This window comes from Vigna angularis, chromosome 8 (genome assembly GCF_016808095.1).
Source record: "Vigna angularis cultivar LongXiaoDou No.4 chromosome 8, ASM1680809v1, whole genome shotgun sequence".
NCBI lineage: Eukaryota > Viridiplantae > Streptophyta > Magnoliopsida > Fabales > Fabaceae > Vigna > Vigna angularis.
Window position 1 is genome coordinate 4,770,362 of NC_068977.1, and position 23,319 is coordinate 4,793,680.

Genomic DNA, 23,319 nt, shown 5'->3' on the forward strand with positions numbered 1-23,319 from the left:
GTCATTGAAATCTATACAATACTGAATACCATATAACTTTGTTAATCTTTCAATGTCTTAATTAAATACCATTAAATTAAGTTATCTTCTCGAAAAAATTCTAATAGTTTTACTTGAATTCTATAAATCGTTTTAATCCGTAAAACTAAATTAACTTGTTGTTTTGTTAAATTAAAACAGAAATAACATAAGGGAGTAAGATATTTATGTCTTTACTTTTTACACTTGTAATAATAAAAGATGGATTATCTTATGTTTGATAAAAATAGAAATCACATCCTAGTTCATAATTCATTTTTTACATTGAATAAATGTAAATTTTTGTTAAACATTCTTAAAACAAGATCTATTACTGAAAATCTGATTCATTGAAGTGGAATATTATTATACCTTAAACAGCAGTTTGTGTTTGAGTTGTGTGATTTGTGTTGTTGTGCTGTGTCTATACTTAAAAACTTCTCTAGTCAGAAAAGTTACGTCATAAGAATCTAGTTTATGGTTTCTGTTTTCTCTCTCTAAAACTCTAGAAAGAGAGAGCAAGCGTGTGGGGATGATGAATGGTGGTTGAATGATTCATTTCTCGCCCTCTTTGTTTGACTTTCCATTCATTTCTGTTTCAATCACACTTTCTTCACCATTTCTATTCTGGCATCTGCGTGTGTGTGAGAGCTTCTTCTTTTTTTCTCTTTTTCTTCTTCTTCTTCCATTCAATTGTAGTTAACCGTTCAAAATCTTTATCTCAGATTTCCATTTCTGGTATATGAATGAGCCTTCGCATCAAATTCTGTGCAGGATTTTTCATTTTACCATTTTTCACTTTTCTTTTTGGTTTGAGTGGACTGGGTTTGTGGTAGTCCTTTTGTGGCTGTTTGTGGGGTGTTTTTGATTCCCCAAACAAAGTTATCTTTTTTCTTTTCTGCCTTCTGTGTGTTTGATTATTTACCAACTCAGATTTGCGTTTTTGTGTGACAATTATGGGTTGTGCTAATTCCAAGCAAAAGGGGTGTCAACATTGTCACTGCGACGGCCCTTACTATTCCTCTGTGCCTAGAAGCTTCTCAGTGCATGTACATCACCCTCCTCAAAGCAAAGGAGACAGTTACCATGTTGTGGCATTGACATCAACCACTCTAGGTTCTCTGGACCAGGAGCCTCACATCAACCATGGCAATGGTTTAAGGTTTCCCAGTGGCAAGGTCATTGACAGTGACAGTTTCAGGCCACGGAATGAGGAGGAGGAGGAAGAGGAAGAGGAAGAGGAAAAGGGAAAGAGACAGAGAGAGGAAAAGACATGGTCTGAAATGATTGAGCAAATGTTGCCAAAAGCAATTATGAAGACTCCAATCTCAACACCGCCTTGTGAGCCAGAGACTATCAACACGTGGGAACTGATGGAAGGCCTTGAAGACACAAGCCCTTATAGATCACCGAAGCACCTCAAGAGTTTCTCTTTTGATGTTAATTTCAAAGGCCATGTTCATGATCCACCCAAGCCTTGTGGGTTCGTTAAGAATGGCAACGATTCAGCCAAATCAATATGCAATCAGAAGAGTGAAGAGGAGGAGGAGGAGGAGGGATCAAATGGTTGTTCAGTTCTCAAGGCTGCAGCTTCAAATTTTGATGATCCGCAAGTGGTTGTTGTTTCCTCATCAGATGAATCATTGCAAGGGAACATGGCCAGAAAGGGGTTTTCGTTTTCTACTGAGGAAGAGAAGAAGATCAGCAATGATGATGATGTTGTGGTGGATTTGAAGGCTACACCATTTAAGAAGGAGAAGGTGGTGTTGTATTTCACTAGCCTGCGTGGTGTGAGAAAGACTTATGAGGATTCCTGCCACGTGAGGCTAATTCTAAAGGGGTTAGGTGTGAGGGTGGATGAGAGAGATGTGTCGATGCATTCAGGGTTCAAGGAGGAGCTCAAAGAGCTATTGGGTCATGGATATGGCAAGGGAGGATTAGGATTGCCAAGGGTGTTTATTGGGAGGAACTACGTTGGTGGAGCAGAAGACATTCAACAACTGCATGAGGATGGAAAACTTGAGAAATTGCTTGATTGTTGTGAGAAGATTAAAGACAATGTTGATGATGAGGGAGTATGTGAGGCTTGTGGGGATGTAAGGTTTGTGCCATGTGAAACTTGCTATGGAAGTTGTAAAATCTACTATGAAGGTTATGATGATGAAGAAGAAGAAGATGATGGTGAGGTTGGTGAGTATGGATTTCATCGTTGCCCTGACTGCAATGAAAATGGACTGATCCGCTGCCCCATCTGCTGCTACTAGTTCCCACTTTCTGCATCAAATTCACAAGAGAAAAGAAAATCCAGATTGAGCCGAGTAGGATGAATGTGAGTGAGAATGATCATGATGACATTTAATTTAACACAGGTAATTGAACAAATTTTTTGAGTTGTGTATTGTGGTATTTTGTTTATACTTTTGTACAGTGAGGTTTTTTCGGTGTGGTTGATCATATTAGGGAAGAGGAAGGAGATACAAGAGTGAACAATAACGTGCTCTAATTATGCAGAACCAGTTCAATCTACTGCATACTGTATACTTTTCTTCATTTTCCATTTCAGAAAGCAAAAAAGGCTTGGTGTATACAATTTCCTTTCTTACAAAAGAAATGCAGAGTTAATAAACACTTTTTTTTATTTCTTTTATTAATAAAACATTTTCCAAAACAATATTACATGTTTATGCTAGATCGGGACGAGGATAACTCCTGTTCAACTCTCCTGTTTGGATGAATGTATGCTTTTCTTTATATTCCTGAATCAGTTTGAGGAAGTGACATGCAGAATATACTTTCCCACACCTAAGTCAGAATTTTTTTTATGTGATTATAAAAGCGTAAACATTACTAAAATATGATTAATTAATTTATCTCATTAATATCAGTTTTAATAAGTTATTAATAATCGTTATCATATTGATTACACATTAACTCTGTACAGTTACTGTTGTGTTCAATTGTTGTTGTGACCGGTTCATTATGCCTTACCCGGCCGGTCTAACCTACAGTAACATTAGACAGTTTCTTAGGGTGACCTTTGTGGGTAAGTCAAATATGTTGTTTTTCTGGACTCAAGGAATCTGTGACTGCAGTAACCAAATACACGGTTTCTTCTGGAACCAACAGAACCGTTCAACCTCACATAAATAATTTTAAAGTTGAAAGAAAGTTTCTAAATGTAACAGCTTTAACTAGTTATTTGCTACCTATTTAAGGGTGTCGGTTTTTCTCTCTCTCTCATGGTTGTCCTCAACCATTTGCTTTAAATTATTGCCATTTATACCTTTTGTACTGAATTTCTTACAAGCAAGAAAAAGATACACTGTCAAAGGTGGATGCACATAAATATAGAAGGCAAGAAAACTCACCAATTTTGACTTTGGTATCATACCAACACATTGTAAATGGTTGCTACACTTTTTCTTTCCATAATCATAATACAGATGGTGCCCCCACTTAATTTTTTATCGTAAAGAAATAAATTATTAACATATATAAGAATAAATAGTTAATCTTTATAAGAATTGCAGTTATATTACAGTTAGGATAAATTTATCTTATTACAAATTTAAGCACATTCATTAAATTGAATTTATTGAGCCTTAATTATGAGTGATTATGTGAAATAAAAATAAAGTATCAATTTATGAAATTAAAAGTTGGAAATCTAGTTGTGCCATTTAGAAAAGGATGAACCAGCATGGAACAACTAATGATACAAAAGATCTGTGCCAAAAAAAAGTGAACTTTTTCTTGAACCTATTAAGCTTCCTTTTTCAATCATGCATCATGTGTTCATGCAGAAAATGGGGGGCCAATTGGTAAGAAAATCCCAGTAGGTTGTAAGTTTCTCTGTCATAGTCATTCCATCAAATCATAATCAGTTTAGAAATTAGTGGAGGATGACCATTACGATAATAATGAAGGAAATGTTGATCATATGTTTATGTTGTGGATAATGGACAGGAAGTGAACAACGTTAAATTTAGGAAATTTTTCAGTATGATAATGCTACAAGGATATTAGAACTTGTACGATTTACAAAGAAAACACCAACGTTTTCATCACTACCTAATGGTTAATGCCTACTAGGATTACTTCTCACTTTATTTTATACTTTGTAGTAAAATGTAAAAGTATTTATAGTAGGTTAAAAATAATAAGATTATATTATTTTAATATTAAAAGATTTTAATATAAAAAGTTTTATTACTATTTTAAAATATACTAAAAATTATTTATTTAGAGTTCTTTACTTCTCTTTATAATTCTTTCTTTCGCTTTATTTGATTGAAGAACCGAGATTATAGAATTGATTCTTGCAATAAATTTTTTAATTTGGACAGCAAATTCTTCAATTTGGACCGATTAATTTTTTCATTTGTGTAAGTTGAGTTTTAGTCTTTTTCTTGTTTTTTTTTTGTTATTTGTTGTATGTAAGTCTTATTTCACTTGCATGTGTTTTTTTAGTCATCTATGAGTTTCTGCTTATTAGTGATCATAGTGTTATGTTGTGATCATTTTTGTGATATTTCTATGTATAGATAGAGCATCTTACAATTGGAAGAAGTTTCGCTAGTTCAGGTCTTGTGAGCTGTAAAATCAAGTAAAGGAAATTAGTTGTTTTTTGTGTGCATTGATAAATTTGATGGTTTGCATGTTGTTGCTTTAATGCATTTTGGGGATGAAAATTTGATTGTTTATAATGAATTTGATATGTTTTTAATGATTGTCATGTAATATTTGAGTGTTTTAGATGATTTTGTGTTGATGGAGGAAATTAAAATATGAGAAATTGAGTGAAGTGATACTTACCTAATATTGAAAACCGTTAATTAATAACCTAAGAAAGTTGATTTTATTATTCATTTAAGTAAAAAATTTTCAAATCGGGTCACGACAAAATCAAGTATCGGAAACAAATCGCAATAAGTCTTTAGTGTAGCATGGTATTCAACTTGTTTCTTTGGAACATGCCAGAGCCTTAGAAACAAGGGTGTAGGAAAGAAAAACAAGAAAAAACAAAGATGGGAACTTATGAAGAATATATAGTAATATGTGTATCTTAATCTTCAAACCATTAGTACCTGTATAATGCTCAATATTTAGCTTACTACATTCAGAAACAATTTATAATTAAATTTATATAAAATAAAAGACAAAAAATAGTTTTGATATTTGTAACATCCCAAAATACAGTAATTACTATATAATAGAATTAATTACATTTAACAGTAAAACAATACAGTCTTACACTAAAAATTAGAATTCATAAACCAAAAGGCATTAAGTACAGAATTTACTACAATACTACAGAAATAAGAGTCAGGGACGAACGGTTTTACAAAACAATAACCGAACGTTACAAAAACTAATCCAGCTAATATCTAAAATAAACGAACACTCTAGGGCTCGGCTTTGACCTCCACTTCTACCAGATTTTCTTCTTCAATAACGTCTCCTAGCAATGCCTCGCCTTCTGCTCACATCCACACGGATGATCATTGCAATGACAGGACGGACGTACAAGGACGAGAGACAACACAAGGAAAAACGAAGGGTAAGCTTATATAATTTAATTCATACATCAACATTTAAATTAAACATTCCAAACAACACACAAGCATATAGTTTAACATGTATAATCATACGAAATCTATCACTAGACGGACCGTCCGGACTGTATGAATCTGCGTAGCTACAGGCGTCCTTGCACCCGGGTGATGTAGTAACTGGAATAATCACATCAGCTGCCACCCGAGGTTAGCCCTATCCAAAGTACCCCTAAGGATTAGGACCTCCTGCCGTTCCCACACATGACCTACCCCCTCTACGTGAGGACGAGTACTCACGGAACATCAGGATGAACAACCAGCATTAGCATAACCACAGTCATACTTTACCAATTCCAATAATCAAAACATGAGTCGTTCCTCCCCGGAACGCTCACTCAAATTCCATAATCGTATATTCATTCCATATAAGGTTCACCCTTTATAATCCTTTACTTTATTATTATTTTCCTCATTAGTTACATGGACATAAAATAACGAACGTCCAGCCCTCTGAAGGACGAGGACGAACGATAAGAATGACACCAATGATTTTCCTGTTCAGAATAGAATAAGACTAAGAGAAGTACTTGTAGATAAAAAGGACCGAATAAACTAAGGAAATCTGTGACGAACGTTAATTTCCACATGAGTCAGTTAAGTGAACTAACTCGTTTGAGCTCACACTGGTACTTAAAGAATAATTCCATTATGGAGATTTTAGACCAGATCCAATGTAAGGAGAATAACCAAGAATGTTGAGAACTATCTTTGGAATAATTCACATACGGAAGTCCGATGCCAGTAAATGACCGAACATGGAAAAATATTATTACAGTTGAACGAACGCTATTTTATCAAGGTTGATTATATAATAATACGAGCGCTTGGTATAAAACCGAGCACTACTTAGGACGAACGCTAGGTGTAGGACCGAGCGCTACTTATTTCGAACGTTAAGTATAAGACCGAGCGTTACAAATTTTTCTTTTAAAGTATGGGGGTATAAATATAATATTATTTTATTTCAGACATCCGGATACCACTAGGCTGAGCCGATCGTTCAAACCTAGTATTTTACAGGAGGACACTCGTTCTCGACTAGAGTTCTTTCCAAATGAAAGAATTCCATTTTTAACTGTTTACTAGAAAATCGAACGGTAAATGACCGTTCAATAACGAATGTACATTGTCATAGTGAGAATGTCATATTCAGATTTTTCATCTATCTTTCAACTCACATTTCAACAAAACAGTTCATATCTTATAACTTCATATCAAGTATCAATTTACATACTTTACAGAATTCAACATTAATAATTCATACTTCATAGTGATAACTCATATTCACATTTATACATTTCAAACATCATCATACATATCATCCAGCATGCATCATATTCATTCAATCCACCTAAACGAACGTTCATACAAGGCACAGCATACAAATTAAATCAAATAAGCTTCCCTTACCCGGATTCGTGACTGAAACGTTCTATATGTAAGATCTTGGTTCGTCCGCTTACAGCTTTCTATCCACACGATCACTTAACAATTCCAACTTAATCTAAACACATGAAAATCGAAATACTTAGACTATACCCTTGCATGCAGCCAAAACTTGGTTTTGCATGAACCTAAGAACGAACAGCTAAGGGAAGAAACTTACCAGCTTCAGATTCTGAAACTGTTCGGTCCAAATTGAAGCTCACGACTCAGGGAACGATCCTACGGTTTCTGAATGTGAATCGGAGAAAAGAGTAGTGAGTTACAGTAGAGAGAAGATGGAAGCTTTCTAGAAGGATGAGAAAAATGAAAAGTCAGGTTTCAGGAGGAAGAAGGGTGCATGCAGAGAGTGAGAAGAAGTGTTTCAGAAAAATCATTTTTCTTTCCCAAGCAAAACGAACGCGCACTCTCATACGGACACCTGTCTTCCACCACTGATTTTCGAACGTTCCATTCTTGACACCTGGCGTCAGTGTGCAGAGTTTGGGAGTGCGTTTTAAATGGTCTGAGCAGGGTTTTAGTGCATTAATTTTGATTTGACAGATGAGTTACGATGTTCATTTTCCAAGGTCTTACAATATTCAATAAAATAAAAACACTATAAAAAATTTCTCCAAAAAGAGAAATGAAATATTTATCTAAAAAATAGTAGACTAATATTAACTAATTCTTAAATTTAAATAATGATAATATTTTAAATTATTTATTTTAAAAATTACAAAAAGTGTGGGTGAAAGACCCTCTAAGTGCCCTTAATAAGATCTGGGTTTGGGTGAGTGGTCCTACCAAATATATGTGGGCAGCTTTGAAGTTTAGCAATGAATGAATGCATGACAAAAGAGAGTGAATATTAGTATTGAAAATAAAAAATAGTTCGTCAGCTTTATGTTTAGAAAAGAATCCCTGTCCTCTTACTCCAGAGAAAAAGCTTGATAACTATAGCTGTTAAAAGACTGTTCTTGATGTAGTACATGTGAAAATATTATATAAACCTTCAAATATTTTATTGCCATTATGGAAGGTACAATGATCTAATTAACTCCTAATTCAAAAACTTGTCTATTTTGTGTATTATTAATATTTTTTCTTAATAATATTTCAACCATGCTTAACCATTGAATTCTAAACAATGAACTACATTAGAAATACCCGAACAATCCATATAATTAACTTTGTAAATTTTTTATTATTATTTGCATATAGATTCTTGACAATTATAATTATCTTTAAACATAATCTTGTTCACCTAAAGTTTTTTGTCTTGATTAATTTTGGATCTAAAACGAAAAGAAAAAAAAAATAGAGGGGTCTTTGTAAGTAACGAGATGGATTGCAATTGGTGTTGTGGAGAAAGAAAAGAGAATGACATTGCAGAAAGAATAAGATATTTTGGTAATATTTTTAATATTATATACGTGTCTCATTGGTTCAGGTTAATATTTATGATAATTATTATTAATTATAAAATAATTTTAAATCAATGAAACATAAATAATATTAAAATATTATAAAAGTATATTGTTAAAATATTATTATTCTTGCATAAATTAAGCAAAGCAAGAGCAGAACAGTAACGTGAGCAAGAGAAGAAAAATGCAGAAAAGATGGTTTATTTATTATATAGATATCTTTCCAGCGGTGAGTGTGAAGAATGAATGTGAGAAAAAAGGGACAAAGGATGTGACATGATTGACATTGGTGTTGTTATGAAACCTAGGCCGGCAACAATGAATATTGTTCGGTTCTAAAGAAATTATCATAGATAGCTTCTTCATCTCTATAAAGCATAAACATAAAAGCATAGTCGGTGCTTCATGAAAAATAAAAAAAAATCAAATTGGTGGGAAAATATGTCATATATATTAATATTTATTCCATAACATTTGGATAACAAATAAATCAATTTCTTTAAATATTTTCAAACTTATCACATTTTAATAAATAATTTCTGTATTATAATATTACTTTTTTTAATTATATATGTGACATCTCATTTAAAATAGTATAAATATTATATATAGGTTATTAAATAGTCAATAAAATTGAACAATTATTAAATAGAAAAATATATAAAGTCTTACTATAGTTATGATTTCCTAATACAACCAAAAAAGAAAAACATAAACTAAAATGTTTACAATCTACGTTATTTCTCCTAAGTGCATGCTCAACTAAAACATATTTCCCTCTTCTCACATTTGATCAATGTCACATAAAACAACGTATACGTACAAAAAAAAATACAAATGAAGGGTAAACTAATGATAAAAGAATAAACAATTAATCCATGTTAAAATTTTTAGTACACATTTCATTCCTGTTAAGGCAAACCAATCATCCTAATCATGTTATTGACATAGGTAACTCATCCGAATAGATGTATTAATGTCAGACTATGGCAAGTGTAGCACTTATAATGGTGAAACAACTGTCCCCTCCAAGCTACCACAAAAGCACAAAAGTTAACCCATCTGTATGGACAAAGAACATCAGACCATAGACTAGGATCTCCTGTTACTCCTCACCACATTGAAGCGTCAAGATAACTTCCAATAGTGAGTCCCTAGATCAATACATCATTTACTTGAAACCATCACTAAGAATTTCACCATAGAATTTTTTTCCAAACCATTCCTAAGTTCAATCACACTGTTCATATCATCATATTATTTAAAATCATATCACTAAGCATTAGACATAACCATTCCACCATCTAAAACCAAACACAAAAGAGAAGAGAAAACAAAATAATCAAAACAACTCGAACCCACTCACTTAATGAGCATAAACTACTCGCCAAGCCAGAGCCCGAACTGGAGGCTTCTCCAGCCCAGCGATGGAGCTCTCCCAGCCCCTGAAATTCACTGCTCAAGACCCCTAAAACTCGTTAACGAGCCCTTCACTCGCCCAACGAGAGCAGAGACAGTGACTTCCACTAGCTCAACGAGCTAGCTCGCCCAGCCACTGAAACCCACTACTCAAACACTCACTTACTCATCCAGCGAGCCATCTGCTCGCCCAACACCACTACATAATTCTACAGAACATCAATTCTGCAGAATTTACACCCTCTATATCCTAACATGTCCTATCTTAGTTACTCCTACCAACTTCTACTACTTCTACTTTGTGTTCTAAACCATCAATGGCCTACCCAAGAGTATGTAACTCAACCCAAACTCAATTCAACTCAAAGAATCAAGAAATTTCACTAAAAAACAACCAATCTCCACTATGTAGATTGTAAATCCATTATGCAAGTTTTGGCTCATAAATAAACCACTTAGGGGATCTGGACAAGTCCAAAATGACCCAACATCCAACCCCAAATTCTCCATTTTGCCTTGGACCTTCTACTTCTAAAATTCACTACTTCAAACCTCCAAAAATGTACCTAAAACCATCCAAACATATAACTACCACCCTATTTTGGATCACCTATTTACTAACTCATAACTTACACAAGTTTCTAATATCCATATAACGGACCCTAAATTCTAGTTTTCCTCACTTGACCATTCCAATTTTTCACTTGTTGCAACCTCCATTTTATACCACAACAAATCTGAACACAACATGTTCTCGACTCAACAATGCTACATCATACCTCTACACCATACCACTTCACAACCCAACTCTAACCAAGGATAAATCAGCAACATATCAAATTCACTCACATCAACATACTTCAATTCATCAATACATATAAATCAATACATCATTTTCAACATTCAACTATCACATATTCATCAAGATATGCATATAACATTACCAACTACCAATACCACTCAATATGAAACGCACCAAATCAGGTTTAACTCATGATAATATTAGAAATAACATCAAGCTCTAAATACTTACACTAGTTGCTTTAAGCACAAAGAACTCTAGAAATGCCTACAAATCACTAAATTGTAGTCGGAGTGAGTTCTTAGGATCTCAGATTATCAAAGAACTAGTAAAAGAACAAAAATGACACATGCGAAGAAATTTCTAAACATGGTGTTAGACTAAGAGCGAAAGGAAAAAGGAGCCGAAACTTACTTATTCTAGAAAGAAATCTAATCGGATAAAAATGGACATTACACTGTTGTGATCTCCTAAACGCTTTCTGATCGTCAAACACATGATTGAGGAGTAAGAAATCTTAAAAAGGATGGAAAGGGAACTCAGAGAAAGAGTTTTAAAAAAATGATTAATGTTTTAGATAATGAAACGAGTTTATGAAATTCTATTTATATTATTAAATTTTTTTAATTTTACAATACTTGATCTCATTATTTTAAAACACTTATTTATTTTAATATTATATATTCTATATTCTTACAATATATATAAGGATATTGATGGAGAAAAACTAAAAATAAAACAAGTTTTTATATTTGTTTGGGATGGAGACGAAACTCACATTTATTTACCATATTTTCATTCTTATTATTATTATACCTAATTTGTGAATATTAACTATTTATCTATTTTTAGTAACTTGTATTTTATTTTTTTTAAAATTAGATGATTGTGATGTATTGATTCTAAATTATACTTGTCTAATTCAGATAATAATCTACTAAATAACCTATAACAATACCGTCTTTATTAATCTATTTATAACCTGTATCAAATGATGTTTTGTTTTAATGATTTTTTGATATTCAGATTCTTTTGTTTTATATATTGATTTTTTTTTGTTTGTATATTACATGTATTATATCATTATGAAATATTATTTTATTATTTTCTTTCATTTTTTTTCTTGTGTTTTTAATTGTTAAACGAAATCAATGATAATAAAAAAAATTATTGATGGAAAAAATAACCTATTAAATAATAATTTAAATTTTGATTTATAAATTTATGATTTTTTAACTTATACTTTATTTTACAAGTAACTTGAATTTGGTTTTTGGAAAAATCATATTATTTCTTCTAATGTATAAATTTATTTGAATTACGTATTTGGATTAAAATTTTATTTGACCTTATATTTTAAGTAATATTATTTGTCCCTCATATTCGTAACTTGTTGGTATTTATGGGCATTAAAATATCTAGAAATAGTTCGCAAGTTATCATCATTCTATTCTGCTTCTAAAACCGTACTTTCTAAAGTGATTACATATTTAGGTTAGTTTCAGTAAAAGGATGACAAGTCCTTGAGGACTCAATGATTTTTCATTACATGCGATTATTTTTTAATTTAGCAATGAGATTTATTGAATTTTTTTATTATTAAATAAATTTAAAATCTTTATAGACTTCCAAATGTATAATTCTTATAGGTATATTTGATTGTGATTTCAAAATAATTTTTTATACTAAAAATTCGATAGATTTTAAGTAATTTATAAAAATGTAATGTTTTCTTTTTAAAAATAATTATGATTATGATTTTTTAATTTAGATTTTAAAGAATTTATGAAATATGAAATAATGAGATTTAAGTTAAATAAGTTATATAAATAAAAAATAATTTTTATACGTAAATTAATATTTCTTATTGCATATAATAACATGTGATGGTTTCACCTTCTTTCTCGGCAATAAGGTTTCACACGTGGTTATTGGGCTTCATCAAAACCATCTATCGGCCTTTTCTCTATGCACCCTATAACTTCGAACTGCACCTCATAATTTTAAAATGATATTTTATTCCATTTGTGGATTGTTTCTTTCGAAAATCTTCGAGAACAAGTTTTTTAGAATTTATAGAAGATGATTTCTTAAATAGGATTTATAGAATAAATTTTTTAAAACATGTTTCCTAGAACATGTTTCCTAGAAGCCTATACACAATTTGGGGAAAATACTAATTGGGCTTTATAGAATACAGAATAGTTTGGGCCTATTTTTGCCCTAAATCATTTCAAACAACTGGGTAATGAGTAATGGGTATTGCGAATTTGATCTTTCTCTGTTTGAAACTCAAGCGATTGACAAATTTTGGTCGAATTATATTTTTTCTAAATAACTTTTACAATATTCTCTAAAATTTTATTTTAGCAATAATGATTTTTTTTTTAATTTCTATAATGTCTGTCGCTATTTGTTTTAATTATACCTGTCATTAGCAACCACATATTTTACATTCCTGAAAATGTGGCCATATTGTGTCTATGTCCATGTAAATTATAATGACTTTTGTTTGTAATTATTATATAAAAAATAAATTTTTCAATCACTACTTTTATGTACATGAAAAAGAATATATACTGCTTTTAGTCAATGTTATCATGAACCAAAATATTGTAAACAGGCAATTTTTTTTGAAAAAAAAGATAAAAAAATAAACCTTTTAGGACTTAAAAAAATCTAAAAAGAGTTAATGAGATAGACTTGTTTCTTAAATATTTTAAGTTCCATAGCATTAAATCTAAGTGATTAAGATACACAAATTATTTTTCCATAACTACTAAATAATTGTGTAAAGAGAAGTAAATTAGCGTGGAATTTAAAAAAGTAGAACAACTGTGTTGGTGAGGGAAGTAATCACGAATTTCTCTAGTTAATCAACATATTGTTAATAACTAAATATATTACCACGACCTGTTAACAACAAAAATGCAACTATGAACTAAAATAAGATTGTATATTAAGCTATAATCTTCTTGGTATTAAATGTTTATTAGTTAATTGCCTAATTCATTCATTGATTTTTTACATTTTTTATTTTTACTTTCAAACTCAAAACCTTCATTTCTTTTATTATTGTCATTACTTGAATAAACGAGATGATCTATGCTATTCAAGATGATCTATGTTAGTTTCGTGTTATCCACCCTACTAAGTTCTTTACTTAATTTATTTTTTAAGAAGAATATAAATAAAATTTGTTTGTTTAATACTTATCAGTATTTTAGTATAGTTAATGGCATGTTTTTGTTTTGCTAGAGAACTTGAAGATGATTCAAAGATAGAGAAGGTTAAGGAAAGAAGTTAAGCTATGCCAACCAATCTAAATTAAGAATAATTTTTGTTTAATTTAGATTAGGAATTCATGTTTAACTTATCGAATAAAATGATGAGTCAAAAGCATTCATGAATACTAAAACAAATAAAAAGTCTATGTCATATTTTTCTAGAATTTTGAATTTTTTTAGTAAAAAGTATTCAATTTTATAAAATCGGTTTAATATTAAGAGCTTAGTGTTATTTATATACTATAAATTGGTCTTATTTAACATATATATGATCTTTATGTTTTTACACTTAGGATGTTGTGTGTTCACACCGGATACATTTTATGCTCATGTTAGGAACTTTGAGCATGTGAATTAAGAAGATTTTGATAATATGTGTCATAATAGTTTTAAATATGTTATATCTTATAAATTGGTTATCTCTAATCGATATGAAATCTTCAACAAAATTTTTTATGTTGAAGATATTATGCAGTGAAATCAAGGAGACTCGATAATGAATGACATAGTAGGCCCATTCATTATGAAAGACTTTGGATGACTCTAATACCATATTAATGTAGTGGAATTTATGTTTAACTCATTCTCACTAAACTGACTTCATAAGGTGAAGTTTTTCCCACTTATATATACTATAATTTGGCAATATCTATAGCCATTAAGGTGAGATTTGTCATCACATATACATTGTAAATTAGTCTTATTTATAGCCAATATAATATCACCAACAGACCTCGTCAACATTAAGTGTTTACATTAGAATATGTCTAAATCTTAACTAGGATAGACTCTTTATGACTATAATACCATGCTAAAGTAGTGGACTTTAGGCATAACTAAACTTCACTAAACTAAATCAACAAGGTGAGGTTTTCCTTGTGTATCATAAATTTGTTGATGTAAAATTTGAATTTCTCAGTGGTTATTGTTAAGAACTGGACTTTAAGCCTAAACAAAATCGAGATTGAATTAGACTTAAAGTCCACTTCTTAACATGATATCAAAGCCATGTGTAAAATCTATCCTAGCAAAGTTTGTTGTTTATTAGGTTTATTGTTTCACCTGCTAACCACTATTGGATCACTCATAAATGTCTAGTACCACATTTGAGATGTATATGTTTGGATGTGAGGAGGTGTGTTGAAAGTTTCACATTGAGATAAAGTCAAGTTACAATATAAATGGATGTAAATATCACTTTACAAGTCAATTTTATAAGGTTAAGTAAGACTTAAGGTCTACTTCTTAATATTTATTCATTAAATTTTTTTAAGGAGTTCATAGAATGTGAGGGGGAGGGGGATAATCTACCTATTGGAATCTAAGATATTTCAATTACTCCATCAAAAAAACTATTTTAAGAAATGAAGATAATTCAATTGCAAGTAATTCCCTACAGGTTACCTAGTCAATCCTATTTGAATACTTTTTGCAGTTCCTTGTCGACTACCTTGTCGGTCTTGGTTGAACACTTTTCGCAGTTCATTACACACAACCTTCTCGGTCCTACTTAAAGACTTTTTTCAGTTCCTTGCCAACTACCTTTCAGTCCTGGTTAAACATTTTTTGCAGTTCCCTGTTAGTAACCTTGTCAATCCTGGTTGAACACTTTTCGTAATTCTCTACCGACTACCTTGTCAGTCCTTATTGAAAACCTTTCACAATTCCCTACCAGTTACCTTATCAGTCATGGTTGAACATTTTTCAAAGTTCCTTCTTGGTCTTGGTTGAACACTTTTTAGTTGGCTACCTTGTTGGTCTTGGTTGAACACTATTCGCAATTCCCTATCGGCTACCTTGTTGGTCCTAGTTGAACACTTTTCACAGTTCCTTGTTGGCTACTTTGTCGGTCTTGGTTGAACATTTTTCATATTTTCCTTTTGACTACCTTTTCGGTTCTAGTTGACCATTCTTCACAGCTTCCTTCCGAGAGCCACCTCAGTCTTGGCTTAACGTTATAAACAATTTCTAAGTGAATGATGATGGTTACTTCAATAGTTATTCAACATGATTTGGCAACAAAAGTCAATGACATTTGAAGAATTTGATAGATAATAGACTTATGTATATATAAACTTTAGCATAAACATTATGGGAAGAAATTATAAGTTGAGGAATGAGTAAAGAAAGAATGTGAGTATTAAGAGAAACTGAATTTCATTCATAAGCCTCAAAGGGGTGTGTGTATATATATATATATATATATATATATATATATATATATATATATGTATGTATATATATATATATATGTATGTATATATATATATATATGTATGTATATATATATATATATGTATGTATATATGTATGTATATACATATATGTATGTATGTATATATATATATGTATGTATATATATATATATATATATATGTATGTATATATATATATATATGTATGTATATATATATATATATGTATGTATATATATATATATATATATATGTATGTATATAAATATGTATGTATATAAATATATATGGCAATGGCTCACCAACGTCAAGTGATGCTCAACAACGTCGATGGTGGCCTTGCTATTCATGTTTTATCTGATAGCGCCCAATGGTACTAAGATAGTGTTGGGAAATTGTGGTGTTGACATGTCAAAATTTGGGTATTTAATCAAGTTTCTCAAGAGGATTTGGGATATTCCACATTTTCATAATGTCTCTTCACCTTGGGTGCTTGGGAGGCTGTTTAGGGTGTTAGGATGCTCCCCTTCTCCTTGGGTGCTTGGGTTTCCTCCTTCATCTAAGGTGGTTTTCCCCATTTTAGGGTTGGAGAAGAAGATGTGTTGTGACTTGGAGATGGAGAAGCGAATTGGAGGCTCAATTAGAGCATGGAGTGGCTGCCAAGAATCTTAGGAAAGGGCTTGCATATTCTCTTTGGTTTCCATTTTTCCCTATCTCTTCTATATGTAAACTCTAGGTTATCCACCATGGAGAGCTAATCCTATTTTGTTGAGATTAAATGTAATGAACTAAATTCTTGTGTAATTTGTGTTGTTAATATACATATGTTTTTCCAATTCAAGTTAGTATTTGATTTTTATGCTTAATGCTTGTTGTGACTTGATCATCCATGACTTGTTTGTTGATTCTTAAGGTGTAGGAAAATGTTTTTTGAGCCTAGAAATGAAATCTACTGCGTAACAGAGCTTGTATCTAGGGATAGAACATTATTTATTAGTAATCTTAAAATTTTTAAACTTAATGCATGATTGCTTGTTAATGATCCAAGGGATAGGACTTTCATGAGTTATAATAGGCTTAAAGTCACTAGAAATAGGATTTGAGTAAACTAGTGAGTTGATTTTAACTTGAATATGGAATTGAGATGTTTGTGAATGCATGAGAATGAAGTGAATAAAATCTAGTTTTGACAATTGTAAATACTCTATGTTAAATTTTATGTTGCACATCAATTGTTTGATAAAAACCTAAAAAGAGTTTCTTTGTGTTTTTGTTATCTTTGTTTCTAATTGAGTTGTGAAATGTAAGATTTGTCATGTGTTGCACAAGTCCCTCTAAAGATAATTATATTTATTAGTTGCTATGTGCAACTGATGCACTTACCGTTTTGCCCAAAGAACTTAAACATACATCATGTCAAGTTTGGGAGGCTACTATGCTATACACATTCGTGAACATCTCGACCACTTGGGTTATGATATACTCGACCTAAGTATACCTGGCTAGACAACATCATATTTGCCAAACCATTAACATTGGCAAAATGTTATTAAGTTAAGACAGGCTAAACCATATTAGTAGAGTATTAGGCAAAGTTAATCAAGGTAATTAGTCACATGGACTAGACTCATTCAGGTAAAAGCCCAAAAATATGGTATAAATAAAATAGTACACAATGTAAATTAATTACATTCCCTTATAACAACATTTAATACTATCTAGCGCACTTAATTGACCGGATCGTCAAAGTATTTTCTACAGGCACACCCCATTCGAACTTGGAGAGATGAAGACTTGGAACATCTCATCTTTAAGGTGCTAGGGTGGAGTTTTGAGTATGTTTGAAGAGGAGTTAGAGATCTTTGTGAAACATATTTGACTTAACAAGAACACTACATATTTTAATGTCTTAGAATCATTGAAATCCATCATCCAAACACAAGGTTTAGGAAATCTCTACCTGCAATATGTGATCCATTTTCAAACCAAGATTTAATGGTTGTCCAAAGATCAAATATATTTCATTGGGAGATAAATTTGCATAACTTTACCCTGGACCAATAAAATAATTATCTACGTTATGAGTTACATAAATTATTTTAAATTGTTGAGAGAAAAATTATTATAACTTATATCAATTGTTTCGTGACTATTATTAGATAGACCAACTTACAATTAAATGTTTTCTTCTTAAAAAAGTTCATAATAAATAAATAAAATTCCTTGAAAACAAATTGCTCACTATACAATTTTTCCTAACGAATTCTACACTAATATATGTAAGTGGAAAGGAATTGAAAAGGATAAATTGAAATATTTTATTAATTAAAGATGTGATAATTTTTTACATATATCGCATCTTCACCGTAAAAGTCATTATATAATGTTCTTATAAGGTCGAGATGTATCCAACTGATCTCCGCGTATACGTGCTAACTTCGAATCACGAACCAAATGATCGAGGTGTTTTAGACTTGGACGGATGAAATATCTTCTTCTAACAAATCCTTCAACTGAGGTGTCTACAAAGACACATTCATGCCTAATCAACAAGGTATTAAAAATTGAAAATGTAGCAATGAATGAATTAGATGTTATACCTTTTGAACATTGTCATTTTATAGTATTCTCACAAGCCTCTTACTTGCACATGCCTATGTTAAATAGGTTTAACCTAATATAGTGATCTTAAGGTTTTATAATCTCTTGTACAAATCTTAATTATTTATTCATTATATATCCTTTTTCATCATTATCAATTGACTTGTGACACAAAATGACCTTTATGAGTATACCAAGGTCAAGTCATCTCACCGGACAACGTGATCTTAACTATGTATTGAATGTATTAAATTTAAATCTAATTTTTGTAAGTTTCACAATATTTTTTTTAACCTTTTTAAATTTTTTACTCAATTATAATAGGTTTATAAGATTCATACTTTAATTAATATTTTATTTGATCATTAACATATTTTTAAGACAACAATAATTTTTTATTCTAATACTTATTTAAGATCATGAGTTTCATTTTTAGTGCCATTACCATATTCTAATGAGAAGTCTTATAGAACTGAATTTTTAATGTTATGAGGAGTGTACGACCTTTCAGTAGAGATACTCTAATTTGTTTTATGTGATTAATTTTAAATTCTGCAATGATTTTAGTTTATGAGAAATGATCTTGAATTAACTTTTTTTATATTTTTAATGTCTTTTTCATACATAAAGAGTGTTATTACAATCTAAATATTGAATGAAAATATTAACATCCTACATTGATTATAATATAAATAATATATTCATTATACTATTTATAAAAAAAAAGTGTTTCCTTCCATATCTTTCTCTAGGCAATTAAGGTGCGTAGGAAAAGATAAATGAAAATAATAAAGACATAAAATTATACAAATGGACTGATATAAACATAAAAAATATAATGGAAAATAATGAATGAAAATGAGTTTATTTAATTCATCATGATTCAATTTATGTGTGAATTGCAATAAAATTTAATAAATTACTATAGACTCAATATTTAAAAGTCAATGCAAATAGTGAGTTTAATTAATTCATTAGACCCACATGTATTATAAAATGAAGATGACTATAAATAATGTAAGATCACAAGAAGTCCTCTTACAAATCTTTTCAAAACCAAGCAAATAAAATCCATTTGACTTTCTTTACAACATTGTCTCTTTTACTTTTGTTTTTACATCATTCCCTCTGGCTATGGTGTGAGAGATTATAAACTTTCTTTTATTTCTTCTAGATAAAACGATGGTTATTAAGCTAAATAATAGCATATTTTAAGGTAACTTAGATTAAAGAAATAAGACATTTAATAATACATAGAAAGTATTAATTTATATCAAAATATCACTTTTTTATGTATATCCATCATCAAAATTTTACCTAAGTTAGATTTCTTTCAAAACGTATAGTTGATAATGCATATTCTTATGAAATGAATGTCTCTTCTACTTGATCTTTGGCTTCATAGAATGTGCAAGGTTTGAAAACTTTTTAGTTTCACATTTTTTTAAAGATTTATTTTAGCTCATTTAATTATTTTTAATTAGTGTACATTTATGTATTTACTATAGTATAAATATAAAAAATAAAACAGCTTTTTTTATAAATATTTTCTTAAAATCAAGAACAACATTATATTTCTTTGGGATTTTCCAAAAGAAAAACCATAATTGAAAGGGAGTGAAGGTAGTATTATTTTTTTTCAACCCGTTTTTTACCACCACTTAAATCCTTTCATATCAGCTATATAGTCCCTAACTTGTACTTATCTAGGGTTCATATTACTATTTTTTTTATACACTTTCTGAAAAAAAAAAACAGAAATAAAATAAACTTATGCACGACTTAAAAAACAAAAGGATAGGTGCTACAAGAAAATATCCATAAATTAACTTGTATGACCTAATTTTAATTTACAAAAAACAAAATAATGTCATTTTGTTTCTAATTTTCTTTTGTACAAGGGTTGTGGAGAAATTTACCAAACAGACGTTAAAATAATACTATAACAAATTTACACATAAACACTTCTAAAAATTAAAATCAATTTACATAAATTAGTTTGTACACATTTTCTCATCTCATTTTTTCTTAACTTTATAAAAAAAGAAAGTTTAAATAGAACTTAATAAATTTGTTGAAATATCATTCCCTTTTCTTTTGTTGCACTTGTTAGGTATCTATCTCCATAATTTTGGTGTTGGAATGTTCATGAAAACATTTATTCCCTTTCTTTTGTTAGTTCTTATTGGGTATTTATCTTAGCTTCTTATTGAATGTGGTGGCAATAACAAAGTTCAGAATTTCAACTACATTGATAATTAGCACTAAAAAAAATGTTTCAATGGCTAATCAACCAAAATTTTATGACCTATTCACAGGCAAGTTTGTTCTCATACATGGTGGTTTTTAAATTGGACTTACATGTAAAATTAACTCTAACTTTTTTTCTTATTTGTCGGCAGAACCCAGTAATATTGTAAAATTATATATTCTTAGAGTATATATATAGGTAGGTAGGTGTCAAATCATACGTATCCATATAATTTTTACAAATGTTAAATAATTAAATATGATATAAAAAATATTCAATGGTTGAATAGTTAAAACTATGTTTTTTAATAAAGTTATTAATAATATACCATTTAATAAAAATTATATTCGTGTCCTGATATATTGTTGATATGTTGATGCTAAAAATTAAATTTTTTTAATAACTTTTATGTAAAGTATAAACTTGATTAATCTAACCGTTTAATTAATTCTTATTAACTAGATCAATATACACGGTGATTAACTATATTACAAATACCATATAAATGTGGATTACACAATATAAAATCAAAATATAATATGTTTATAACTTTTTCTTTTTACTCTCTATATAAAATATTTTATTTTAATAATTTATCACTATCAAAAGATCAATAATAACAAACAAATAATTCACATCTAAACTAATTTCTATTACAATTATTCAAAAGTATAATATATAAAAAACAAATACGAGAGTTCTATACAACAAAAAGAACTATGATTGTAAGAAAGAAATATATGGTCTTTTAAAAAGATCATGTACAAATAATACTATGAACTACATCATTACATCACCTTCAATATACTTTACTAATCAATGCATGCCTCCTTAAAAATCATTAAATTTTAAGAAATAAACGGTAATTAATTATTCAATTTTTTTTAAACAAATATAATTGAAAATAAGTTAAATCAAAGGCAAAGTGCCTCTTCCACAGTTACCCATACTACTTCCTAAAGAGTTTGATCAAGAAGAAAGGAACGACAAAAAGTGCAAATATCCTTAATTAAGAAAAGGACATAATAATGCTATAAGGTTAGTTTTAGAACAAAGAGAAAGAGACAAGTTGATAAGTGTAGACATTAAACAAAACTTAGTGTGGTACTGAACATGTCTAATTAAAGAAAATTAACAATTAATTAACACAGATAAACTTTTGTACTAAACTATGATTTGTATAATACTATCCAAAAGCATGTTAATTATAGACAAAAGTAAAGTGGAGCACGCTTCCTTGAGTAACCACTTGTTTCCTAATTTTTTAACCTTTAACTCATAAAATCAAGACACTTTTGGGTTTGTGTCTTGGCTTGTTGTCACTTTCTGAATACAAAATTCAGCTATCTCTTTCTATTATATAGCCAAATATCCAACATTTAGATCAAATCACTTTCATGTCAAACTCTTGCAGTCTGAACTTGTTTTTAATATTGTCATATTGTACAAACTTGAACTCAACTTTGCCGACAAACTTCAAACTAATCACATATCTATGCATAACATTCATCTTTTATATATATATCCTCCATAATTTTGAAAATTTTTCAACATACCCTATATATAATAATAAGTCATCAAAGTATAACACTAATCAAAGTATATCTCTAATAAGTAGACCTAATAATTAGAGATCACCCATCAACTTAAAATAAGAATTATTTACAATAATAAATGTAAATTTTACTTTATAAGGACAAAACCTATATATTGTATGATATTTATAACAAATATTGAATTAGATTTAAAATTTACTTAGATGATAAATCAAAAGGACAAAACCTATCTATTAGGTATGTTAATGTTTATTAATTTTTATGGCAATTACTTTAAAAGTATATATTATAGTTATGATATTTCTTGATTCATATTAATGTAAAAAAAAGTATCTTGATTGTGTATGTTGAGTAATTTTATTAAATAACTCATTATTTTATGAAATGGCACATTAAAAATTATTAAAAGAAAATAGTTTCTCACATCTTAATAACTTCTTTTTCTGTTTTCAATTCTTATAAGAAAATTTTAGTCTCGAGCTCTAACTGTTAATTAAAATATCCAATAACAAACTAAAAACTCTAATAGCACTACTACTAATACTAATACTAATACTAATACTAATAATAATAATAATAATAATAATAATAATAATAACCTCATTTTCACTGTCTAGATTATGTCAGACAGATAAAATATCACACGACATCATTAGATTCTAATATAATCCAAGTTCTTACATATAAAATAAAATACAATAAAAATCAAATAAGTCTAAGAAA

General features: G+C 29.7%; 1 protein-coding gene across 1 annotated transcript; it reads left to right on the forward strand.

Moving 5' to 3' along the window:
- The first annotated feature begins 472 nt into the window (after positions 1 to 472).
- LOC108344768 (uncharacterized protein At3g28850) lies at positions 473 to 2,603 on the forward strand. The gene is made up of 2 exons (XM_052867584.1): positions 473 to 2,387; positions 2,479 to 2,603. Exon 1 carries the CDS (start codon positions 975 to 977, stop codon positions 2,280 to 2,282), a length of 1,308 nt encoding a protein of 435 aa, XP_052723544.1. The 5' UTR covers positions 473 to 974; the 3' UTR covers positions 2,283 to 2,387; positions 2,479 to 2,603.
- Positions 2,604 to 23,319: the final 20,716 nt, after the last annotated feature.